General features: G+C 38.1%; 1 protein-coding gene across 1 annotated transcript in view; it reads right to left on the reverse strand.

The window, feature by feature from the left end:
* Positions 1 to 1,297: 1,297 nt before the first annotated feature.
* FOXK2 (forkhead box K2) overlaps positions 1,298 to 26,018 on the reverse strand; it is a 58,351-nt gene continuing 33,630 nt past the window's right edge. Inside the window, exons 5-12 of the mRNA XM_010007222.1 lie at positions 13,967 to 14,161; positions 11,205 to 11,352; positions 10,606 to 10,752; positions 7,565 to 7,758; positions 6,561 to 6,736; positions 5,263 to 5,559; positions 4,442 to 4,651; positions 1,298 to 1,517 (exon numbers count right to left, since the gene is read on the reverse strand). Of these exons, the coding sequence (XP_010005524.1) occupies positions 1,321 to 1,517; positions 4,442 to 4,651; positions 5,263 to 5,559; positions 6,561 to 6,736; positions 7,565 to 7,758; positions 10,606 to 10,752; positions 11,205 to 11,352; positions 13,967 to 14,161 (1,564 nt within the window). The 3' untranslated portion in view covers positions 1,298 to 1,320. The remainder of the gene's footprint in view (positions 1,518 to 4,441; positions 4,652 to 5,262; positions 5,560 to 6,560; positions 6,737 to 7,564; positions 7,759 to 10,605; positions 10,753 to 11,204; positions 11,353 to 13,966; positions 14,162 to 26,018) is intronic.

Here is a 26,018-nt window from a genome sequence, read left to right on the forward strand (position 1 = left end):
CTTTAAAAAAGAAAAATATTATTATAATATAGTAGCCACTGTTAGAAAACCACAACAGCTACTCTGCATGGAGACCCCAAAAGGTCAGTGTATGACATCAAAAGTGTTATGGAGAAACTGGTCAGATTAATTCCTACTGATGGGTGCTTAAGCTTAAAAATATTGAATATACCTCTGACAAGATAATTTTACTCTCTTTTTAAAAGGACTTGTGATAAAGAATTTCATCTTTCTAAATGAAGAACAGTCTGTTATCTTAAACATACACAATATTAAGCGAGACTCTCGTTTTACTTTAGACTGGAAAAATATGCCAGGGACAGTCAAAGTCAACACAAAGTAACAAACAGCAAAAGGTAGCAGAAAGAGAAACAGATAAGTGCAGCTCTGGTCAAATTCATAGCAGTTCTTTACGTCAGTTAACGGCTCATTTACATTGTAATTTCTAATCAGTTACATGCAAGCCCAAAGAAGCATTTGATCACTACACATGGTAATAAAATTTGATTAAATTTATCAGGCAACTGCTAAAATATGAAAATTTGCAGATGTAATAAAGTAGCTTTATCTGAACTTTAACAGGACAGACAAAAGTAAATCATTCCATTGGTTAAAAAAACCCTACATTCAGTTTTTTACCAAACAAAATTTCACATGAAAAGTATTGTGTGATTCCAAAGTTTCCGGAGTAGAAATGGAGTGATTTGAAATGTCAAAGACCCCATATTATTTTGCAAAGAAATGAAAATACACCTCAAAAATTCCTAAATTCCACATGTGAACAACAAAATACTGCATTATCTACCAACAACTGCATCGGGTAGGTCATTATGAAAGGCTAGCTGCCAAGATGTAGGAAATGGCTCCTTGCCTCTGTTCCCTTTAAGGAATATACAATCGTTTGAAACCAGTTCACACTAAGCGCTTATCATGCTGCCGTTACACTGAGATACTCAGTCCTTAAAATAATCTGATAGAGATTTTTTTTAAAGCTGCAGCCCTCCCCAACACTGTATTTCTCAGTGTTCACAGTTCAGTAAGGGGGCAGGGAGGAGCGGGGGTCACAGCCTCTGGAACAAGATGTTTTGCAGTTTGACTTTAAATTACCGAGTTTTAAGGCCACCTGTGTTGGGTTGGTTTTGTTGTTTTTGTTTTTTCAGTGCTGAAAGTTGAAGTCTGATCACAGGGCCCCTTTCCCCACTGCGTGAGAACATGTTCCAACATTTTAGGTGTTATATTTAAGTGTCTCCTTTTGGCACCATGGAGTTTGCTTGTATGTTTGTTTGTTTTTTTTTTTAAAAAAACAACTCCTCTAAGTTTCTAGTTCTGGCTGCCTTTATCACTCACTGCCACAGATGGGGTGTCCACGTTAACAGCTATGACTATGCTCTCTCCATCTTCTGTTTTGATACGTTTGAGTTCCTGCTGTTCTGACTGGTCTCCGTTCTGGCGCTTGGTTGGGAGCGACGCCGATGCGGACGCATGGGTTGCTAACATATGCAAAGGACTTGCAGCAGCTGGAAAGAGATAATAAAAACTTCAGCATCCTTGTCAAAACAGATGATACCAAAAGCAAACTGCATTTGCATCCAAAGGACGTATGGGTACTGCCTAGGGTATTAGCAATCCCCGCTGAAAGCTCAGGTCAAACTGTTTAGTCTCTGTGCACACCTGAAGGTCGTTTTCACAAACGACTGAACTTCGTGCAGATTTGGACAAAGGTGGGAGAATGGGGAAGTATCTCCATTTTGTCAAAGGGGAGCTGAAGACAGGGGGATTAAACCACACTGTGATTTGTAACACAACTGGGAAGTGAATTCAAAATCTGCCTTCAGCCGGTTCTGGCCATGACCATGGATCACTGCAGAAGGTGTGACCTGGCTGGGAAGGGGAGCACTGCCAAGTCACACTCAGCTGTGGCTACAAGGTATTTAAGAAGTCCTGAGGAGCACACAACTCAAGCACTAATCCCCCCCTTTGACAGAGAATGAGCCACGTTCCCACAAGGCAAGGAAAAGATAGTGCTTTAACAAGCAGCAGTGTTGAGAACTGACCCATTTGATTAGATTTAAGTGCACAACTGAATAAGAGCAACAGAAATGTATACAGTTCAAATGTTCTATCCAACATTTTACTCTTTCATTCCATGGAAATGAGACTATAGGTCATCATTAATGGATGGATGCAGCCCTTTAAACCTTCTGAGACACCCAAAGATTCCTTCCCTGTACTTGTTAGCAGCCCGTTTCTCAGTATCGATGCTGACTTAACTAAACCAACTATTCAAATGCAAAATACTAATTATATATTTGCTTGCTAATTGTATTTCATAAAAAAAATTGTCTAAACATTATCAAACCACCTGCTTTTTTACACACAAGCTCCTTTTCTTCAGCAGTACCACTTGCTGACATTATTACAGCATTCCCTGCTAGCAGAGCTTAAATGTGAAGTCCATAAGGAATTCTTATTTATTAAACTTGTTGCATTTTTTCTTAGTAAACTATCCCAGAAAATACCTGGAACCGTCTGCATGTAACCAAACTGTTTTGCACTTTGTATTTTCTGGTAAAACAAAAGTTCAGAAAATATGTATCTGATGCAAAAAGCAATTTCTGACTAGATGCCACAGATAGGGCTGAATAAAATGCCTCACTGCTAATTTATTGTTGCTTAAATGAAAACAAGTTTACCCCTCATTCAAATATGCATGAAGACTATGACTGCACTACTCACTCCAGGGTCTGCTTCATAGAAAGACTTGCTGGCTGCAGCCACCCTGATACATGGAAGTATAAATACACAAAAGAACAATGATGTTTGAAATCTACACTGAAAGTTGAAAGAAAAGAGTATTGAGCTACATCATGACATTCTGCAATAGGAGACCTGAATTTATTTTGGGCATCACAGCTTTCACTCAGACTGACAGGCAGTAAAAAGCACTGCTGAACTGTTCTGCTGAGAGTAAGATTTGAAAGTACCTCATCACTACAAACAGATAATATTAGAAGCACAGAAGCTTCTCTGGATTTCTTGGATTTCAGATTGCACAAGTCATCTTTCTCCAAAGGCAAACACATACACTTACAAATGTGTGTGTGCACACAGACCTATGGAGATGTCTGTGTTTGTGAACACGTGCAAACAAATCCTATTTCTGGAGCCCTAGCTCCTCCTTCAGACGCTTTGCCTGAGAATTACCTGGTTTCTGGCTGCTTTGGGATTAACAGAAAGACCAGGATGGGAACACACCTCACTTGCTATTCATAATGTTAACATCTCATGAGGTATTTAAGCTGAGGAACCTCAGAGGGAACATCCCCAACACTGCAAGCAGACCCAGGTCCCACACAGTGACAGAGTGAGAAGCACCACAATTCTACTCCTACACTCAGCCACGTTCCTTAAACACACCCAGCACCCATGAGGCTTCCCCACTCATGAAAATGTGCTGAAATCAGTTGAGTTTTCAAAATCTTATAAAAAGACAAAAATAATGATTTTTTCCTTTATAAAATAACTTTTCAGTGTATTTCTCGTGACTCTTGGCTCAATTCACACACCCCTTCTGACAAAAAAAAGCTCCTATGAAGTCTGACAGTGATTGCTTTTGCTTTACTTAAGCTGGAAATGAAGTGGAAGCAGAGAGAACACTGACCTATAAATGTCAGTAATGGAAGAAGAGTAAAATGGAAACAAGGAAGATAATTCATTCCATTATAAAGACTCTAGAGAAGAAATGCAGGTGATGAACTGATATAAGATAGCCTAAAACTATTTTGGTTAACATTTTATGACAAAAAAAAAAGCTACTTCAGTATCAGACAAGATCTCAAAGTGAAACTGCTAGAACAAGCTGTATGCACCTGCAAAACAAAACTGAACATTCTGTGAACAAGTGTGAATATATGAAAATTATGAAAAAGTACTGCTGGGTCCAACAGGGGAAAGATGGTATTCAGACAAGAAGAATCTCAAAATCATACAGAATTTTGGTCATTTTTAGTACAGGTTCAAGAAAAACAGAATAAAAAGTAACAGTTCAAAAAGCCAACCCACAAGCAAGTTCTGCCTTGTTTTCCTGTTGGTTGGTGCTTGACAATTCATCTGGGGAGCAGCAACCATTTTAATGGTACTGTTGTACAGGCACGTCTTTTAAAACTTGTTTATGTGAAGAGGGAGGAAGGATTGTCACCACTAAGTATATCCCTATAATGACCACAAAATGAATAAACAGCTGGTCAGGTAATCATCAACAAAGAGTAACCAACCAAGAGGGAACAATCCCTTGCAAGGCTGTAATCTACATTGTTTTTTTGGTAGAATTTAGTTTCCAGTATAACTAAGAAAGACAAGAGAACAGAGTTCAAAAATCCAGCACTGGTCACATGGAGGTTTTAAGACATACACAGAAACAGTATCTTGAGACAGTACATACCAGCATTGCCCTGGCCTTGTATTGCAGTGGTGATGGGGACTATGTGCGTTCCGTTCTGCGTTACAGTTTTTATTGGTAGCTGGTGTTGACCTAGAGGTGCTTGTTGCACTATAGTAACTGTCTGTAGGGGTGTGGTCTGAGATGTCTGAATGATACGACTAGCAGCTCCTATTGTAGCATGACTAATAGCAGGTATAGGTTCCACTTTAACTGGAAAAAAAAGAAGATAAAACACCATTAAAACCAAGAAGGTGTTAAAGAACCATTTGGTTTTACTCAATCAACCTTCAGTAAAAAAGGATACTGGTTTATTACAAGCTCCAACATATCTGAGAAATTATCATAGTATTGTCATGGTTGGAAAAGACCTCTAAGGTCACCGAGTCCAACTGTCACTCCCCAAAAAACCCAACAAAATCAAAATCCAACCTTGGCCACTAGAGCATGCCCTGAAGTACCAAACCAACATGGCTTTTGAATACCTTCAAGCATGGTGACTCCACCATCTCCCTGGGCAGGCTGTTCCAGTGCCTATACTCTTACAGTATAGAAATTCTTGCTAATATCCAATCTAAGCCTCCCCAGCCACAACTTCAGGCCATTTCCTCGGGTCCTGTCATTCTTCACTTGGGAGAAGAGGCCAACACCCACCTTCCCACAACCTCCTTTCAGGTACCTGTAGAGGGCAATGAGGTCTCCCCTTACGATGCACAATCTTCAGTTTTAATCAAACATTTCAAGAGTCCATCTGGAAGTAAGTTTTAAATAATAATCCTTCTCTATAAAGAGCTAGCAAAACAACTAACCCCACAGGCTCTCACCTTTTCCTTCCTTGTGGTCTCCATTCTCTTGAGGTTCTACCTTGGGCTGGGTTACCATTGCAGCTTGCGTGACTACAGCCTGTCCAGCTACAGTGTAAGTGTTTGCTGGTGCTAATCCAGTCACGTTTGTGACTGACACAGCTGGTATCTGGTGGACAACATGTACTGTTTGAACTACAGGCTGCTGGGATGTTGATGTGGTCACAGGAGTTGCAACAGTGTAGGTGACGGGTTTAATAGTTTGTGGTAGCTGCCGTTGTACAGTAATTAAAACTGGTTGGCTAGATAGAGGTGATCCTACCAAGAAAGAGACAAAAATGAGGCTGCTGATCTTAATTATTTCTTTTGAGCCAGTCATTCTTTTAAACCTAACACTAAAGGCTCAGAGGATTAATGACCTCCTTCACTAACACCTGAATGATCCAAAAGGTAACACCAGACAATGAAGATTATGACACACATTCAAGGCAAGTGCTGTGTTAGCTCAGTGAGACCCATACACCACATGGGCAAAAGCCCTCCCCAGCTGCCCCCAGATGAAGCTGTATTACCAAAGTTTAATACCCATTCAGTAAAACTCTTTTCCACAGATGAGACCATGCTTCAGAGGTTTTGTGGAGCATGTCTGCATTGGCAAAACTCCCAGCTTCCTAGACTGGTGAAAGCCTGGGACCATGTTTGCCTCTGCCACGGAATGGTCACTGGCACTTCTGTAGTACCAAAGTATCACCAAGAACATAGATGGTAAAAATACATGAGCTAAGATAATGAAACAAACACCTCCTTATCCCAACATGCTTTATGCCTCTTTTTTTTTTTTTTTTAAATAGAAAAATTCTTATAATGCAAATTTATTCCTTCTCGCTTTAACTTTCCAATTCATTCATCCACACCTTTGAAAGGATGACATGACCACAGATGCATGCAAGACATTTGCTTATTTCTGTAACCCATGTAACCCAAAGATTTTTTGTTTGTTTTTTTCTTAACGAGAAAGAATGTGTTTTGAAAGGAAAGTGGCAACTGTAACAGGACAGTGGTCCAGTGCAGGGCAGCAGCAGGATCTCTGCTGAGTAACAAAGTGATCAAGGTGCTGGCCCAGCACACAGATAACATTCCATACGCAAGCAAGCAGAATTTACCTGCCACATTCACATGTTTAGCAAAGAGTGACTCTAAATGTTAAGGAGGTTAAATATTTACCTTTTTTTTGCTGTCTATGTGAAGTCTTGGTAATATTTACATGTCAGCCCTCTCCCACCTCCAACACCCAAAGGCTTCTTGTCAGGACTCCTCACCTGGGGCACTCTGTGCAAATCGCGCTTCTTGTATTACCGCTAGTTTTGGCTGGATAGCACTGGGCTCAGGTTCCATTGGGACTGGAGATCCTTCCCTGGACAGACTCTCGGGGGTCTGGACTCCACTGGAGTGCGCAGACAACACTCCAGAATGATTAGGAGAAGCTGGGGCACTTCTGTATTTAAAAATGAAAGCAGCAGCTTATGTGTTTTAACTTCTGAACTGTGCAAGCCAGTGACCTTCCTCTAAGAGACCGTAACTTGCACTGCCCACAGGAGGGCACCTCTGCCTTCTGGCAAGTGCAGTTACAACCCAAAGCACTTCTGATGATCTTTTACAAAGCTTTTGTTAAACAGGGACAGAATTTAAAAGCAAACTTCAGGTACAGTTAATGGAGAAGTGGTGGCTGGATTCCTTCTTAGAGAGACTCTGTAAACAATCTGTGAAACTTGAACGTTTCTTCTGGTGGAGAAGAATGATGAGCAAATCTCAGTCTACAGGACAAGTAATAAAAGATCTGCACCAGCAGAAAGGCCATAACTTTACAGAGGGAATAATTTAAACCCACCTATTTCCCCATCATTAATTCTGCTTGAACATTATAGAACTAAATACATAATTGTCATCTCTAAATTCAGTAAAATGGTAGCTGGTATTGGGCAATTTCCTTTGCAAACAGTTTAAAATGCAGTAGATGGTAGTTAGAAATTAAAATCATAGTTCTGAAAAAAACCCCAAACAAACCCAAAAGATACAGCAAGGCTTGCTTACATTAACAATCTGATAGTTATGCAAACTGAATCAGTTCTTTAACACTAAAAACATGAAATAAAAACAAGCCTAGTGTATGGGGCAGCCTCCTAGTAAATGATACAGAATTTAAACACTGAGTCTGGATGAAATTAAATTACTAACTTGTGACTGTATCCAAAACTATCAAGTCTGTATCAGCCTGAAGATTAAACAACAGCCATAGTCTTTTTGTTCATCTGTTTTTCCTTACCTAGAAGAGAGTGGTCCCAGAGGGGTTCTAAAGCAAGGTACTCCCCTAGGCCGCCTTTTCCTAAAAGCCTGCTCTATTAATTTGCTTTCAGAGGCAGGGTCTATCCTCCAGAATGAGCCTTTGCCTGGTTCTTCCTGGGAACGTGGTACTTTGATGAAATAACGATTCAGAGAGAGATTGTGGCGTATTGAATTCTATGGAACATAAAAAAATATGTAGAATTCATATAACTTTTCCAAGTCAGAATGTGGCCTACTGCAGCAGTTCGTACCATAGGAGACTCGGGGTTCAGCTCTTTAATTCCTTAATTCAACAGAACTCAAGAGCACTACTACAAAGGCAGTGCCAGAAACCTGAAAGGACTCGTGCATTTTTCAAATCTTTCCCAACAATTAAAAACCAAGTATGCTAAAGAGGCAATAACAGGAATTCCATTTAACTATCTAATGAGAAACATGGTGATTGCAACAAACTGTTGCAATGCTACAAATACTTGAGAATAATGCAGTGTAAAAAAGAAAAAAAAAAAACCAAACAAAAAATTGTCAGTCTTCACACACCACCCTTCCCCAGGTGTCAAAGAAAATGCAGTCAATTGTAGGAGGGCCAGTAAAATACAGAATATACTGGTTCTGATCTTGTATGATAATCCTGTTACTCTTCCACAATACAGAAAGAAAAGGTTAAATTTCACAAGTTCCAGCTAGATTGTTGGGAGTTCACCCACAGTCCAGCCTGTCTCAATAAAGGAGCCAAGGATTTAGTGTATCTAGAAAAGCAGCAAATGACAGTAGGTCCTAAAACAGCTCCTCAGTGAGACCATCATTACTGCACTCTGGTTTGCACATCACTTTTATCCTCACTTTGCTGTAACATACACTTTGATCAGAGACTGCTAACACCCTGAAGTGGCTGTACCTATGCTTGGCTTTGCCCATGTACTATTTTTTTTTAAGGTAAATAAACCCAAATATCATCACTAAAGCACATGAAAATATACTGAGATTCTTGTGGAGGAACAGTGGAAGAACAGAGAAAAAGCTTTACACTAATAAAACTTCTGGAAAAAATTGCAAAATCAAGTGCAAATCGTGCTCAAGTGTCTGAGTTCATGACTCTGATGGCAAGCTTGGAAAACTGAAAGCAATGATAACCATGTATGGGTTTCTCAAATGCTAACTGATGAAACCAGAAATGGTTTTCCCTGCCAAAAATTTAAACAGAACTAGAAATATGCCAAGACCATGTTTACAAATTGTATTTATTTCTCCATATGCTAGAATAAAAGAGTAGACCCAAAAGTGCCTGCTAAAATGAGTTCACAAAAAGTAGTCTTCAAATCCTCAACAAAATGAGACCTTTATATAATAAAGGATAAAATACCTCAATACTAATTACTAAGGCATGGGATTTGGTATGTACTCTGTTTTGAATAATGTGCACATATATAGCCCCAAATATTATTTAAAACATCTATGGTGTAAGTCACCCTAACTGTAATCCAACACCTGATGGATCAAAACAGGTAGAGCTGTTCACACCAGGTACACCTGTTAGTGTAAAAGCATTGCTTTATATGACTAGTGACTGAACAGCACCTCATTTCCAGCTTTTACAATAGTTTTTATGAATAGGTGCTAATTAATTATTCTAGAACATACTATGTCTGCTGTCTGTCACCTTGGTTTTGTGCATTATTATACATCTAAATCCCTACACTGTTCCAAGACCGAGTTCTTTAGCCATGCATGACAGTGTATGCGCGTGTATGGTCCCGTGATGCTTCCATCAAGCACTATATACACAGATGTTCAAGGTATTTCAGAATAGGAAGCAAAAAAGCACTCCAACGTTTTATAAACAGCATCTTGTTGCTAAAACAGATCTGTTAGTATGACTGCAGCCAGGATTCTGCATTGTTTGTGTGTGAAAGGGAAACAAATGAGACTTCCTAGCCACAACAACAGCTTACTCCTTTTCTAGCCAAGCCATTAGCACAAAGCTAGGAATGGTTACAACTCCCCACTAATCTTGGAATTCCTCTAAGAGTGATTCAACTTTTATATAGGCCCAATGACAAATCAGCATGTGATTAATATTTAACAATCTATCCCTCTACTGAGATGGTGTGTATTCTTCAGCCTTCTACTTGTACAGCAAGTAGGGTATTAACACTTCCTCACTTTTCCCCTCCCCCAGGCTCTCCAAATTTTACTTCTCTGAAAATAACTTCAGACCATGCCTCTGAACTAAGCAGCAACAAAGTGAAACTGATACTCCATGATGGACAGAGCAGTCTGAATGTTCCAGGGGCAAACTGGCCAGTCCTGCTAACTGTGCTCTTCTGTCCTCTGCTTGGAACTAAAAACAGCAGCAAAGGCACTGAGCCTTTATGAGTATCTGGAAAGACTATGCCAGACTGATTCATACTCAGTTAGTCATCCTGGCAAATGCTGAGACTGGTCTCTTTAAAAATGAAAAGAAAGCAGAAATTAATGCTACAGAATTGAAGGATTTGACCTAGCTCAATACAGAAACTATTAAGTTCACAAATAGATGATGCTGGTTAAATAAAAAAGGGCACATAACAGTGCAAGATAAAACACACTTGTTCCTTCACTGTATTGCATGGTCAAGATCACAATAAAACTGAACTTGTAATGTTTAATATCTTCATTTTATCTCAAAATAACAATACAGATATTTACACAAAGATGTTACAGAACACAACTACATTCCTAGATAGTGCATGCAAACTGAAATCTACAGTGCCAATTGTACTTTTCTTCCCAAAAGCTTCTATGTATCCCCCCTAGAGGTTTAGAGAATACCATTCCATGAATAAAGCAACGTTTCAAATACAGAATAATGTAAACTGCCTACTTTGTTGGAGAATTTAGGATTAGGAAAAAGACAACACACTCTTTGACAAGGTCTATTTATGAAGGACTATTAGGCTCACCAATTTACTTCTTACGAGCCTTTAGAGCTGCTAGTATTACTCAAACTAAAAATAAAAACATTCCAGAAATCAAATTTACCTGCCAGCCCTTGTCTGCTGTCCTGTAGTATGGATAATTTTTTGTTATGTGCGTATAAATTCCATTTAGTGTAAGCTGCTTATCAGGTGCCATTGTAATTGCTTGTACTATTAACTGTGCATAGGAGTAAGGTGGCTTAGAGTCGTCCTGCACAAGAAAGAGAAGAGTCTGCATCAATAACCTTAAAAAAGATACACACACCACTTCCTCAAGCAAAAGTTACAAAACACAATTAGACTGATTAAAAGCATTTTTTGGCAACCAAAATCTTGAGGTAGAAAAGAAACTAAGACAATTTTGCTCTTCTGAATAGCAATGTTAAGATAATATTAAAAATGTGGAGAAACATACAACAGTAAAGAATGTTCAATAGGCTTTAAGCAGATACAGAACTGAAAATACATACAGACCCTCCCCCAAAAGGAAGAGAGGTAAATAGACAAACAAATCTCATGTCTAATTAAAAAAACCTCTAAAATGGTTTTAAAGTCTGCAATGTTAAATTATGATTTAGTGCATAGACTTTAGGAAACAAACTTTCAGAAGTCTTACATTCACTTCAGATGTAATTTGTGGGATTGATTTCAAACACTGTTTACCTTTGGGCTATCTCCACCCGATGCTTCCTTGTCATTTTCTGACTGGGAATTGTCAGCCATTAAATGTAGGTCAGATGGTATTACACGACTCATTTTGTACCCTGAAGAGCCTGCACCACGGGGGCTAGATGGGCAGGAATTTGCAGCACTGTAGAGCATAAAAAGAAGATCCTACTATTTTGTTATACAGTATATCACCACATTATGTCTAATCAAAAAGCTCTTATTACAGAAAACCCAGAGCTTCTAAACTACAGTTAAGGGTCTGTAACAATTTCCATTGCAAACCCCATCTCCCAAGCCTTTCTAACTCATCCATGGGAATTAAAATCACTGCAGGAAGAAACCTGTCAAATGAAGCTCAAGCTTTCCTCCTCAAAGGAAAAAGGATTAGCTGATTTATTAGGTTGTAAGGAGTATTTGTGCAAGATTTGCCAACAGAAAAGTCCACTTCCACTACATAAGCAACCACAAATTTTAAGACGCTCATTTGAAACAAGAAACACGTCTTGCATGAAATTTCTGCCATATGCTTGTGTTCAGTCTGCTCAAAAAAGATCATCTCTCCTGTGCAGTATTTTTGTACATTTGAGAAAATATAGTGAGCAGTGAGGGGAAAAAAAGGTTTGATTCTCATTTAAATCTAACCCAACACTATTTTAAGTGTTTACAGGTATGTGCACGTACATACATAAATGTATAAAAACCATAAACTTATCTATAAATGGGATGCATCAGCACTGACTCATCTGATTTAATGCAGTATTAAGCCATAACTGCACTAAGTTGGTTTTCTTCTACCATTTCCATTTAGCCAACAGGAAAGAGACAGTCAGGGTGTGATGTCTGTCCTCTTCCCCCCAGAAAAATTTGGCACTGCTTTACAAGGATGCGTATTTCTCAGCAATTCATACTGTAACTGATTTCAACACAGGCCCCAGAAATTAAAAAAAATCTAACTAAAAAGTAAAATGACAAAGTCTGCTGTGCCCCAGAACTAGCTTCATCTCCAATCTTTAACTGAACTTGAATCTATGGTTCAAAACATCGAGTACCAAACACAGCTAGAGAATGTTATCCAGATTTATACAATAAAACTTTAACAAGTTTACATCTGTCCAGCTTTGTTTGTCTGCCTGGCTTCTCAAGCTTTTTGCTACCTCCCTTTTTATATACAGTAACAAAGCAGGCACTATAGATTGGACTATATGCATAATTTAAAAAGTATTGTTCAAGTTTCACATCACAAGAAATGCACCAAAAATTTGCTACTAATGATATTCTATACAAGAGAGATTGGATTTTTTAAGTGTTGCATGGAAGAAACCTTGATTGGAGCCTGGATTTTTTTAAGTGTTGTATGGAAGAAACCTTGATTGGAGTCAAAACGTGTAACTAATTTATTTTTTTAAATATAGGTCGCTGCTGTTGTATGTTTTCACATACCAACTGACAACATCCCTCCACTGTGCTCACTTTAGCACACATTGACAAAGCGACACATATGGTATAATCAAAGCAAATTTACAAGTCTTCTATAAAACAGGAAGATTTGAAGAGAAACTGTCAAGCTTTGCTCTCAAAATAGACTCAAAACTGTCATATATTTTTTCTTCTTTTTTTTTCTTTGTCATAAACTACTCAACAGGTGCCTGAAAGCCCTGAAGAGAATTACAAAACTCATAGTGAGGCAACAACTGTCGTGATGTATGTGGTATTATCTGAAGTATTTACGAGCTATTCTGTCATTTCTTGGGCTAGATATGGTTTCCCTGAATTTTAGTAAGAAAGCAAACCTGTTTTATTCAGTGAAGTCTCGATCTCTTTTCTCTCTACTTCCACAATCTATAGAGATCTCATTAAACAGCACAATATTGATCTCCAAGATCTTGGCAAGCATGAAAGAAGTCAATTATCCTTACATTCAAATTACATTACTAAGATCTACATTTTTAACAATTCTTTGCCCAAGTGAAGATACAGGGAGGAAGAGGGGAGGAAAAATCTTTCAAAAACATGTATGTGACTTTCAAACACAACTTTCAGTGCCTTTAAACAACATTTTTTGCTCCTGAACTTTCTAGGAACTGTAAAAATTGTATCTAAACTAATTTTACCAGTTTGTGAGGACAGCTCACTTACGTTTAATTCAGTTTGGTCCCAAATAACAAGTTGGACAATGGTTACAAGTACTAAATTAGGCAGCAGAGCAAGTAAAAAACCCAGACTGACCTCCTCTGCAGAAGATTTCCCTATGCCAGTTTTTTAAGTAAAATACCTGTTTGCTTCCAGCAATGGCTAATCAATAACAAATCCCCTTGAGTAAGAGATCAGTCTGTTTTCCACAACAATAAAAACCTAAAAACATTTTTACTGATTATAAACGTCAGAGGGACAATGAAAATCAGAATGTTTAAAAATGCTGTAATTTAGACTTTTCTAACTTAAAATGTTGCCATAAGCATGCAAGAGTAAAAAGAAATCTAAACCACCTGAAATGCAAGAAAAAGAGAGGCTCTTTGCTGCTCTAAGAATGCCAGGCTCCTGAGCAAACTGTTCCGCATTTAACATGTTAAATTTGAATATTAAATGCTGTTCATGCAACTATCTTATTATCAGAATGGTGGTTTTCTCCAAGTCAGGTAATGCTGAGCTTCATCTAAACTTTTAACACAAAAGCAAAATACTTAAAACGAATTAGAAAGTTGTCTCAAGCCTGTAACCATACATTGTCCCACATTCACTCTGCAGGGTTTAAATACCTGATAGTTCCTGTGGGAGAAGGGAGAGGGCTGATCAGGTGAGCCATGTTGTCTGGAATGTTTATTGTTAAGGGAGAGATCTGGGGTTGCACAGGCTTCACTGGGGACTCCGGGGCCTCCTGTTTTTCTCTCTTTTCATTGGACAGAGCTGTGAATGTTATCTTGATGTTTGTGCTGGGAAACCTGAAAGTACAGCTGAAAGGTAAAAAAAAAAAAAAAAAAGGCAAACATAAACCACTTGTTTACAGAACGTAACATTTTCTGCATTTAACTTACACATTTCACCTAATCTTATTTTAAAATAAAAAGGTACAGTATCTTATGTAATTCCCTGTGAACACCTTCATTTTGCAGATCATACAGAAAGATTCAACCAGAAAAAAATCCTCAAGTAAACAACTTCAATTTGCAAAGAAATATAAGCAAACATAATTCTTTGTGACAAGGGCAGCTTGTCTCTCCAGATTTCTTGAGGTTCATCCTGATCTTGCAGCTATCCATAAAAGAAGGACCATTTTGAAGACTAAAGGCTACTAATTTATGACACCAGATAATAGCTTTGGCAAATGAACACAGAGGTCCATGATAACAAAATCAATCAGGAGCATAAATTTTGGCCAATTTGAGGTCTACCAAGTTTCACAGACTGGTCTAACTAAAAGATTGTTTCTTTTATCTTAAAATACTTAACAAATTAAACACATGCAAATCCTAATTCTGATAATTTACAGAGTACATTACTGTTGTAGTATTACATTTAAGTATCTTTTTTCCAGAGCTGAATTTAAGAGATGATTTCAATAAATTGCCTATTTTCAAATATTACCAAAGACTGCATGTCCAAATTGAGAGACTGACGGGAAACAATGTGTAATTGTTTTAAACATTAAAAAAAAAATACAGTGAATGCACCTTGGAGTATTTTCCTTTCTTCATCTCTGTATATAGTATTTAGAAGTTAATTAAATAGAGCACGCTGATTATAACTTCTCAGTAAATAAACAGATTGAGTAAACAAGAAACTTAATTTTCTCTCAACAACAGCATCTATAAAAATACCATTCAAATAACTTTACTATTTCTTATTTCTTAAGCTGTTAGACTACACTCCAAACCCACAATTATATTTACACACCTCTTTCACATGATGAAAAAGATTTTCCAATGACACTACACCCAGAAACAAACCACAAAAAACGTGAGGGTTTTTTTAAAAGTGATTCTAGGTAGGTCGAGTTTTATAAAGAAAGGAAGCAACAGCATGCTGGAACAGGCCTAAGAAATGTAGCTATGAAGCAAGACACAGATGATAAAAAAAAAGTGATAACGGAACCATAGAACAGTATGGGTTGGAAGAGACCTTAAAGATCATCTAGTTCCAATCCCTTGCCATTGGCAGGGACACCTCCCACCAGACCAGGTTGCTCCAAGCCCCATCCAACCTGGCCTGGAACACTTCCAGGGATGGGGCAGCCACAGCTTCAGTTTCAAACTTGTAGACTTTCAAGTGCTGTAGCATGTCAGAGCCTCCCAGACTCCAGCAGAGCTCATTTAACAGAACACAGTTAAAATAAACCGTAACATTCAACAGAATGGTCACCAGAGCTCCAGCAGTGAAGTCCATTATGATCTTTGGTGTCAAGCACTGAAACCTACATGGTACAACTCTCCATGTCTTCAATCCTAACATTCCAGGTGGATCCCTCTCCTGCAACTTTCACTCCAGGGGCCAGACAACAATTGCTACTAAGTTACTGCAGAGGTTGAGGCCAGTTTCCAAACTGTACTAATTTTTGCTGAACTGGTCCTCTATCTGCTATGTTCCCCCAAAGGTCACCAACTAAATTTTCTGATGTCAGACACAACCTTGCAGGAAACAACATGAGACTGATTATACTTGGTTGCTAATTACAATTTTTCTGCCCAGTGAGGTGGGGGGGTGAGGGGGAACAAAACCAAATAATTAATGCTGGAATAATTTCTACGGAAGAATATATTAAACATAAAAGTGATATAAGAATTGGAAGGCACACTCAGCTGTGGAGTAGCCTTAAAAACACTAACTCTCATGTATTTTGCCTTTTATTTCTTAAAATTATTCCAAGGATATTTCTAGAACAAAGACAGCATTTGATTTTCACTACATTTCTTGCCCCATGCACCACAGTGGTTCTTTTTTTCCTACAATACACACCCATGGATCAGGAAAAAGGAGAAAGAACCAACAATGACCTTCCCTTTCTCTCAGTCTTACTCTCAGTATGGACCATGCCCGAATTTAACAGACGACCTATTTCTGAAACATGCTCAACGTACTAAATTAGGAACAGAATCTATGCCAAAAAACTGCACATGCATTTCAGCAAGGAAGTTAAATGGACTAAATTCTGGGTTGCTTTTGCTTTATTTTTTAATATATTCAGTAACAACTAATTTCTTTGCTTTTTCCAGTAGAAAGTATTTTTTTGCCTATATTGCTTAGTGACAATTCAAAGAGGTCTTAGCAGTTTGGCTAATAAAAATTATTTTCTAAACATTACAGTTCATCAGGTCTCATGACAACACTACTCCTCAAGAGTATGCAAAGAGGGTAGCCAGAGGCATCATTTTTGCTAAATAGAAATAAAAATCCCTGTGAGAAAGTGAACAACATCTGTTTGTCTTAAAGACAAGTTTAAATTTTAGTTACCTGTTCTATACATTTTATGAGGCTATTCCATATCTGTACCATACCATTTAACTTCATGCTTTTCAGACTAAACTTATTTCAACTTGAGACAAAGGCAGGAACAACTGGATATAGCTGTAGATGCTCATTCACTGATTATATTTCTTATTTCCCAGTAAAAAATCTCAGTACATCATGATGAGCAACAAGGGTTCTATCGTGTCAGGGTGGGGTAAGGACAGGGAGGAGGCAGATGGTCACAAGTACCAGAAATACAGAAACACATAAAGTGTATACTTGACAATTCCCCCAATATTCCATGTAATTATGCATATTAAGACATCTCCCTTCTTAGCTATTTCACTACCTTAAGGCATCACCTGCCCTGTGGGCATCTTTTGCAAAAAAGGTAAGGGCAGCTTACTCAGATAAGAGGAAAGCACAGATTTCAAAGTACAGTAGAGACATGGTGCTCTCAAATGTTGCTCAGTTCGGACAAAAATAAAAAAACAACCCCCAAAACAGGAGCTTTGTCTAATCAAAGGTACTGTATAGGTTATAAATGTGCCAAACAAATTTGGAACTTAAGAGTCAGTAACACCTAACAAGTGTTACTGTTGCAGTTTGCAACAATTCACACCCTGAGCTTGAAAGGATATACATACAAATCACTATCTGGTTAGCCCATACAAACACCTGGCTATTATCAAAAGACCACAGCTGCCAATTGATTCATATTTGTAAACAGAGGGTTTTTTTAATAGAAGTGTATTTTTTAATCACTGGAATTCAGCCAAAAAAGCAGAATAAAGAGTGTATATTAAACAACAGATTTTCTCAATAAACTGTATTAACATAAATGTATTAATTCAGTTTCAAAGTTAAAGTGAGAAAAATGTCCTAATTGATCAGAATCAAGTTGGTTTTGGCACATTCTTTAGTTATACAATGAGCAAAAGTACACCCAGGAGGAGAGACCTAATCAAACAGTTAGTGTACAGCAAATTGAATTCGCTTTTACTCACTGTTCAAACTGTTTACAATAGTTTCATGATGTGCTACCACAGGACAGTTGCTACAGAAGAAACTCATCTCTACAACCCACTTTAAAATAAAAAAAAGGGAAGCAAAAAAGAGCACTTTTGCAAGCTGTCACTCTACAGCTCATCTATTCAACTAACTACTGTTCTTTCTTTATAGGGTGATGTCATTTGGAATAGGAAATCAAACAGAGCCACCAAGATGATCCAACTGTTTCCCAAAACCAAATGTTTACAGAATATCCATGTTTAAACATTTATACAATTAAAAGTGTCCTAGGTATCTAAGTGATGAAAACCACTAGGCACTATTTAGCTGACATGCCAGCATTGTATTTTAGGTATTTCAAACAAGTATTCACAGCATCCACACTTGAATAATTTTGTACATGTATTAATGACAAGTACTTGCCCTTTGCTTTCTACAGAGCATCACAAAGGAGGACAGTGTTCAATCTAGGAAACTGCAGCAGAGGTGTCACAACCAAACTGCCAATCGTGAATCTAAGTATTCTGTTTGAAAAGTTCATTCTAGGTTGACTAGTAGAAATCAGACAAGGAGCATCAAATAATTTCAAACTATTCCCTAGCAAATTCCTACTACCTCTATAGCATCCAGCAAAACAGAAATGTGCTGATCCAGGCACTGCCTCTAAGACTTTAGCAACTTTGTAGGATGCTAAAGAAGTGTCTTGTGGGAAAAAGTGCAAAGTGTAGTTTTGTCACATCTGTATTGCTAATATTTTCTCACTTCCCCATAGCAGTTCCGTCTGTACTACAGGGAAAAGCTAATTATACAGGGAAAAACTAATTATACACTTGTAATTCTGCCTACAAGAAAACACCATGGCTTTTACTTCCTTCTCCTCTCATTTTCATCACTGCATGAACAAAAACCCATGGAAATCACCATACCTGTAGATATGGCCTCCCTTCCATGGAACGGAGATTTGAAACAAATCCCTTTTCTACCTCTTACCTACCTATCACACACCTCCAGCTGGTCTTCTCCCATCACTTCACTAAAAATTCTCCTCACAGACAACTATTTTATTTATACTTCTGGGAGAAGAGATGCACACTTTGAAGCTCAAGCCACTGTAGTAAGATAGTACAGTGCACATTCTTGGCTCACTTTTGATTCAATAGTATTTAAAAAGCCAAGGAAAAATTGCTGTTTTTTATATTGTTCAGATAGAACCACAGAGAAATCAAGTTTGGAAAAGATCTCCAAAGGTCTCTGGCCCAATCTCCTGCTCAAAGCAGGGCTAACGTCCAAGTTAGACCAAGTTGCTCAGGGCCTTGTCTAATCAAACTTAGGGGCCTTACAAAGGACAGAGTTGGGCAATTAATTCCTGCAATTCACCACCGAACAGTGAATGTTTTTTTCTCATTTGTCCAGGTATAATTCCTTAGTTAAAACTTGCTGCAGTTGCTCATCCTCAAACTGAGCCTCTCAGCACAGCCTGGCTCCATCTGTTCTGTAACTAGTCTTTAGGCAGGGGAAGACTGCCATTAGATCCACCTTTGGGGTTCTCCAGGGGAACAAAATTAACAAAAAACAGTGGTTCTTTAGCCTCTCCTGATATGCCATGTGTGCCAGTTACCTAAGCATCTCAGCAGCCTTTCCCTCACTTTTCCAGCTTGTCATCAGTGCCTGGACCAGGAGCCCAAAGCCACAGCTGGTTCCTGCCCAGCACGAGGCCACAGGCTGCACTCTCAACAGGCCCCACAGCTCACACCTACAACCTTCCCTCCCCAAGATCCCACCCTTCCTCCTCTGAGCTGCTCCCCAGGCGGGTCCTTCCCTTAACCCACCCCCGACGCCAGATTTTACATCTGTCTTTGCTGAACTTCACAAGGCTCCTGCCTGTCGTGCCTCCAGCCTGTCAGTGTCAGTCTAGAGGACAGCCCTGCCCTCTAGCATATCAACCATTCCCTACCCCCAACTGGGCATTATCTGCGCCCTGCTCCGGGGGTACTCTGTCCCATATCCCAGGTCACTGACAAATAACATCCCTGACCCCAATTCTACAAGGTTAGGAAGCTCACAAGGGTACCACTTCTGCCTTGCTCTACATAACATCTGTAAACGAAATCCAAGAGCAGCATGTCAAAACTGGGCAGCACTCTGGCAACACAGCACGTGGAAACTACAGCTTGCATGACTCCATTTCAGTATGAAAGAACAAGGACCACAATTTTATTTCTTCTCCATTTGCTGCTTCATTTATTATTCACTTCATCACAATGGGTTATTGGGAAATTAATAATAAATTAAACCAGATATAGCTATTGGTTTTAACCATATTTTAATTAAGCGAGGCTTAAAAGATGAGTTTTTACAAAAACAACTAGAAATGCCATTGAGGTAAAAAAAGCTCCAAAAGATTAAGTATGATTACATGTAATTTCAGCCTTTTAAAAGTCTGTGTATTGTGCCTTCATGTCCTGAGAAAAAAAAAAATGCATTTTTAAAGAAAGAGTTGGCTCCTCTCAAAGATCAAAATGACACACACAAAACACTGGGAAACCCACAAGAAGAGACTCAGCTCCATGAATTGGACATACCTGAAAGATGCAGCTTCTGTTAATTTGGAGGAAAGCAACAATTTGGAGAAGAGGAGAAAGTGACTCTTCACTCAGCCTACTCTTTTACAAAAGAAATATAATTACATTTTCTGACTTCCTCTTCTGAATTTTATACCAAAAAGTTTCTGACTGTTCAACACTAAGAGCAGGCATACTAAATTATTCACATCCAGAATTTATTTTTAAGACTTTGGTCTGTGTTTAACTGAACTCTGATTCAATACTACAGTCCATTTCCAGAATAGAATCATCATCTTTAGACCTAAAGAGAATCCACAAACCCAAAACTTATTAAAAAGACAAAATGAACCAAGCTGCTTCAAAACAGAATAAAAATTCTGAAATAATCTTAAAATGCTAAATAGTTACAAATATGGGTTTCCAAAGCAATAATGAAGACAGACATATAAATCCATGCACTTTGTCATTTGCAAACTCCCAGTACTAAATTATTACTAATAAACTATAGTTTTTTTAAGAAAAAACTTTACACACATTTTTATAGTAAGCATTTCCTTCCAAATAACTTTATAGAGATTTGTTTTACCAAGTTTTTTCTAGGATTATTTTAAAAATTGCTGCTGTAAAACTGACCAATATTACAAAAAAATCTTAAGAGTACAGGAAATATTATAATGGACACACTGAAAAATGGTGATCTGGTATATTATAATACGAGTAAGATTATAATTATTTTCTCATTGTCCACAACAGAGACACCTTTCTCTGTTGTACAGCTTCCAGTTCATCTACATGAGGTACAACCTTCTGCTCCTATCAGAAATTTTAGCTTTAACTTTCCATTTGTAAAACCTTCTACATTGTTGGTAATAAAAGAAAGTAGTATCCGTTTTTCTCTGCTGACCTGGGGGGGAGGGAATTAAAATGTACTTCTAAAATTCATATGAAAGAAACATAAGACCCAACTCCTCTACTAGCTTTTTTAAAAGGAAGTTTTTAATGCTCTTCTGCTTGCAGTTGACCACACCCTGTGCAGCAATGAAGGAAACTACCCACCAGGAACACATCATCACTTCCTATGAAGTACACGTACACATACACTAGAATGGATTCCTCCTTCCTGCCTCCAGTTTTACACTAAGTCCTGATTTAGCTAATTTACCATAAATTTACATTTGATTATGTTTGGCCATTACTAGTCAGGACACTTCTAGAGGTTATCCGAAAAGAGGTTATCCTTTAAAAGGTGGCAGCTTTTTCCTCTGGGGAGTGAATCATGACCTCATGCGTGTTTCCTTTAATTCTCTGTATCCTCTGCAATTGATTTCTGTTGACCAAAGATCAATAGTTGCAAAGCATGTCCTCCACCAACAGAAAACGTGAGGGCTCTATAGCAAGCTTGACCTCTAATACAGTAAGGAACAAAACACTTTTTTAAACCAGCAAATATGCTTTTTATTCTGAGCAGTGAGAACGCGTTTCACAAGTATTATGTCACTGTCTACTCAGTGACACAAAGCAGTGCCAAAAAACACCCTAAAGAAAATGATCACCCATCTATCTATCCACTCAGATGTCTTAAGATTCAAAAGCAAAGATCTGCAGAAGTGATGAAATATTGCTGTTGCCTTGCCTTAATTCAAGCTGGCCAACAAAACACTTTTACTAAATTCTAAGCAAAGGTTGGAAATATGAACCAGTTGTAAATTAATGGCTCACCCATAGAAAATCTAGGTTACATACTTCCCCACTCATGACTTAGCAAGTGCATAAGAAGTATGTAAAGTTGTTGGTATTCATTACAGGAATGGTGCTAACCTGCTTGCAGAGGGATCTGGAACAAGCCTGTCTGCGTCAAAAAATGATCCTATGACAACAGAATATTGATAACAACAACAAGAACATTCCTGAACCACCAGCAGCAAATACAAGCTGAGTAATAATCACATGTTCTTGTTTGAAATGGTGCACAATTCTTCTTTCCCACTTCAAGAGCTACCTTCATAAGAAACAATTCATTTTTAGTCCTGCGTTCACAACAGTTTCTCTAAAGGCATTTAATAGTCGAGACTGAAAAAGACGTGTCCTGGAGTTGTTCAACTACAGCAAATTTTGCTGCAAATGTAAATGATTCTATTAACAACTTACAGCTGATCTCACCCATCCCCTGCATTGTTATGCTACAGAAACAAGCATTAATGAAAGTACTATTACAAGTTTTCAAAGGTTTTTTGTTTTAGCAGTTGGACATTCTTTATATCCCAACCACATAAACACTGGTATTGATGAGCAGCAAAAGCATTCAGGTTATCCTACAGTCATGGAAATACGCTATGATTAATCTGAAATACGTATCTCAAAAAATTCACAAATTCCCACTGCATTCTCCTCTTTTCTTAAAGGGTAAAATATTTTAACCAATATAGAAAGAACCAAACCAAGCCACAACCACAAAACCTAAAGAAATTCAATACAGTAGCCCTGCACAGGCTGCAAGAACTGAGAAAGAAATTGGCCTGCAGGCAAGAATGTAGGCAGCAGTTACTGTAGAAACCAAGCTCTTCGTTGCTTTTCTCTAAGCAAAAGAAAGACACAAAAGAGCTGGAAAACAGCGATCGATGGGAAGCAGCTTATAAAGCTGCTTGTCACATCTGCTGCAGGAAAACCAGACACTAATTCATTAAAACTGCTCATGTAATGCCTCTGGAATTTGAGGCTCCCCAGCCTGTGAATACAAAAGAAACTCCGCCTATGGAAACACTGCATTTTCGGGTATTTAGCATCTCTGTACACAAAAGCCGTATGCAGAGTCAGGTTGTGTGGTCTCTATCCCTAGATTTCGATTTAAATTATAAAAACAAACTAAGAAGTGTCCAAAAGTCTGTGTGCCTCTATCTTTGCCAAATTTCAAATAGCTATTTTGATTCCCAACAGAGCATACATAACTTTATAATACAATAGTTTCCTGTTTAAAAAACAGAAATTAAATGCTTGCAGCAGAGAAGTAAATATCAATCATGTCTTCTTCCTTCCAGATAACTGCATTTAAGAATGGTTTCCTACGATCAAATATGCAAGCACCACAACAGTAAATACAATTCAAAAGCTTTTCATAAAGCATTATGATTTACAATCATAGCTGAGCTAAAGGAGACAAACCAAAACCACTATATCCTTTATTACAAAGTTCACTAGTTAAAGCATTACCAAGTATTTCACCCTCAGATGTGAGGTGCCCGTGGGGATGCAAAAGTTCATATGGAAACATTGAAGTTAGAATATTATTATTCACTGTTGAATGAAAAGCTATTGGCAAACCAAACCAAACTGCTTCAGCAAAACATACTGCACTTGGCATTTTACTATTCCTTACAATTAAAACAGTAGGGGGAAGTACAGTGAACAAGTACTGTCATGATATGTTTTGACGAAAGCCTAATCATAAAAAAGCACTAATGACTCACACATCACTTTAGTAACAAAAGCCTTCACTTATTACCTCATCAGAAACCTGCATTCTATTGCAAAATAATGCCAAATCTCCAGGATCATTACCAAAAGAACAGCACCCACAGAGGCAAAGCTGCACAGAAAAAAAAGATTATTACTGAATCAAGGAAGCAAAGTTTATTTTAGATAGGCTTTTCAAGACAGAACTTTGCTTCCAAGAGCAGAACAGTCCTTTATTTCTCACAGAAATCCATGACTAACTCAGGCCATTGAAAAGTGACAAAAAACCTGCTTCTTACCAACTCTAATTTTGAGTAGACAGCAGTGTGTAATTTCCCTCTTAAATGTGCCTGTCTGGTCAAAGAACAGACTTTTTTTCAGACTCCTCTCAAAAAAGCTATGGACATTAATTCACAATCACCTACCTAAATATGCTTGATATCCAAGGTCATTCCGTACTTGCCTCACTGATACTCAGTGATACTGCTGGGCTGGGTATCTCAATGGGAATCATGATTTTATCCTATATTCTGAGATCCATTTTTTAACCAGCTGTACTCTGCAGAATGTTTTTTCAAACCAGTTTTCATTTTTTCTTCTATTTGCAAATTCTTAAAACTTTCCCAGTGAAGGTGCAAACCCTTAAGAAATTTTAAATACAAGGACTGCTCCACAGAGTACATAAACTTACCTTCCTTCATCACTTGTGTGGGTACTCAAGAACCAATCAAGACTCGAAAGAGTCTGAAAGGCCACAAAGCAAAGAAACTATTTAATCTACAACAAACACGTTGTTGTTAGAAAATATTCCTCAAGAAGCATTCCTCCTGAGCTATTCTTCTAAGACCACACCAAGTTGTCCAATCTTGGGCTGTTTTAAGGGGCAGCATGAAAAGTGCAGAAAGATAAAACCCAACAAAATACAGACATGATTTAGTAAATCAGTTAGAAAAGTCAAAATCTGTCCAGGAATCAAAAAACAGGCTAAATTAAAGTCTTCATCATAGTATATGTTAACTATTGTCACTGTACTGATAAAGGAACAACAGTACAGAGAAGGAAAGGGTATACCATGCAAACATGAAGCATGGGATTAATTTCTCCAAACATAAACCTGTACCTGTGTTAGTCATCTGTCTTTGGAACAGACACTGAATGGTGTATATGTCATGGAAGGGAAAAATCTAAACTGGTTTGGAGAAATCAGGTCTAAGGAGGCCTGTTTTTCACTGCATTTAAAGGGAGTCTAGGTGTACACAACACACATGCAGCCTCACTGGCTCACACTCCTCCCCCTGTATTAAGTGAAACAAAACCCAGTCTGAGTAACATCTAGTAATGAAAAATAAAAGCCAAGATTCCTGAAGCATAGGTACCAGACAGTGTCTTAGCAATGGAAGCTTGATCTTGGGGATAGTTTAATGTGATACAGGGATGTAAGAGCTCAGCACTGCCAAACAGGGCGGGCTCTTCCCTGCCTCTTGCACCAGTTCTGTTGCCAGCCATGATTACTCCACCAACCTGCTATGAGGAGCCACTGGCACCTCCAGCTAATTCAACCTGCAGAAAACTACTCAGGCTGAAATGTAGACATTTACTCATGCTTTAGTAAGCTTAAGGATCTCACAGTCTAATCTCTCTTCAAGATGGTAAAATCATCACGACACCTTAAGAGCTGTATTATACTTTCTATGCAAGAATAGGTTTCATTATGCGATTGGTCAAACCATTCCCTTTGAAAGACTGAAATTTGAACTAATACACAAAAATGAGCTTCTATAAGTTACTAGTCATAAAATAAAGTGTAGAACTATGTTTGTAAACAACTGTGTGTATTCAATGTTTTTCAACAGAATAAAGTTTGGTTAACTTGGGACCTTCTAGCTTAAATGGTCAGTATTCTGACTGCATATACTGTTAACAGAATGGATTAATGACCATTGATATAGTAAAAACTACAACTGGAATAAAACTTGTCAGAGTAATGGCAATTATATAGAAAGCATTTTAAATAACTGAAGTATATTTATGTTCCCAAATATAATTACTTCAAGGTCTCAATTATAACTGAATAAACAACATGCTCAGCAGTTCTGTAACATCTTTTATTAGAAAACACTTAAGTATTGAACACACACCAGCACAACACATTAGATGTAGTGTTCGTTGCACTCCTCGGCACACTAAACTTCAGAGATAGCAGCACTCACACAGGGAACAGTGTATATAAGAAAGTATGGGGTACTGGGAAAAATAGAACCAATAGTCCTCAAAAACAGGGAGAGGGGAGGCAAGTCAGAAAGGGAGAGAACTAAGGTGTTTGCACTGCAGACAAAATAAG

The sequence above is a fragment of the Chaetura pelagica genome, unplaced genomic scaffold, assembly GCF_000747805.2.
Source record: "Chaetura pelagica isolate M959 unplaced genomic scaffold, ChaPel_1.0 scaffold180, whole genome shotgun sequence".
Taxonomy (NCBI): Eukaryota; Metazoa; Chordata; class Aves; order Apodiformes; family Apodidae; genus Chaetura; species Chaetura pelagica.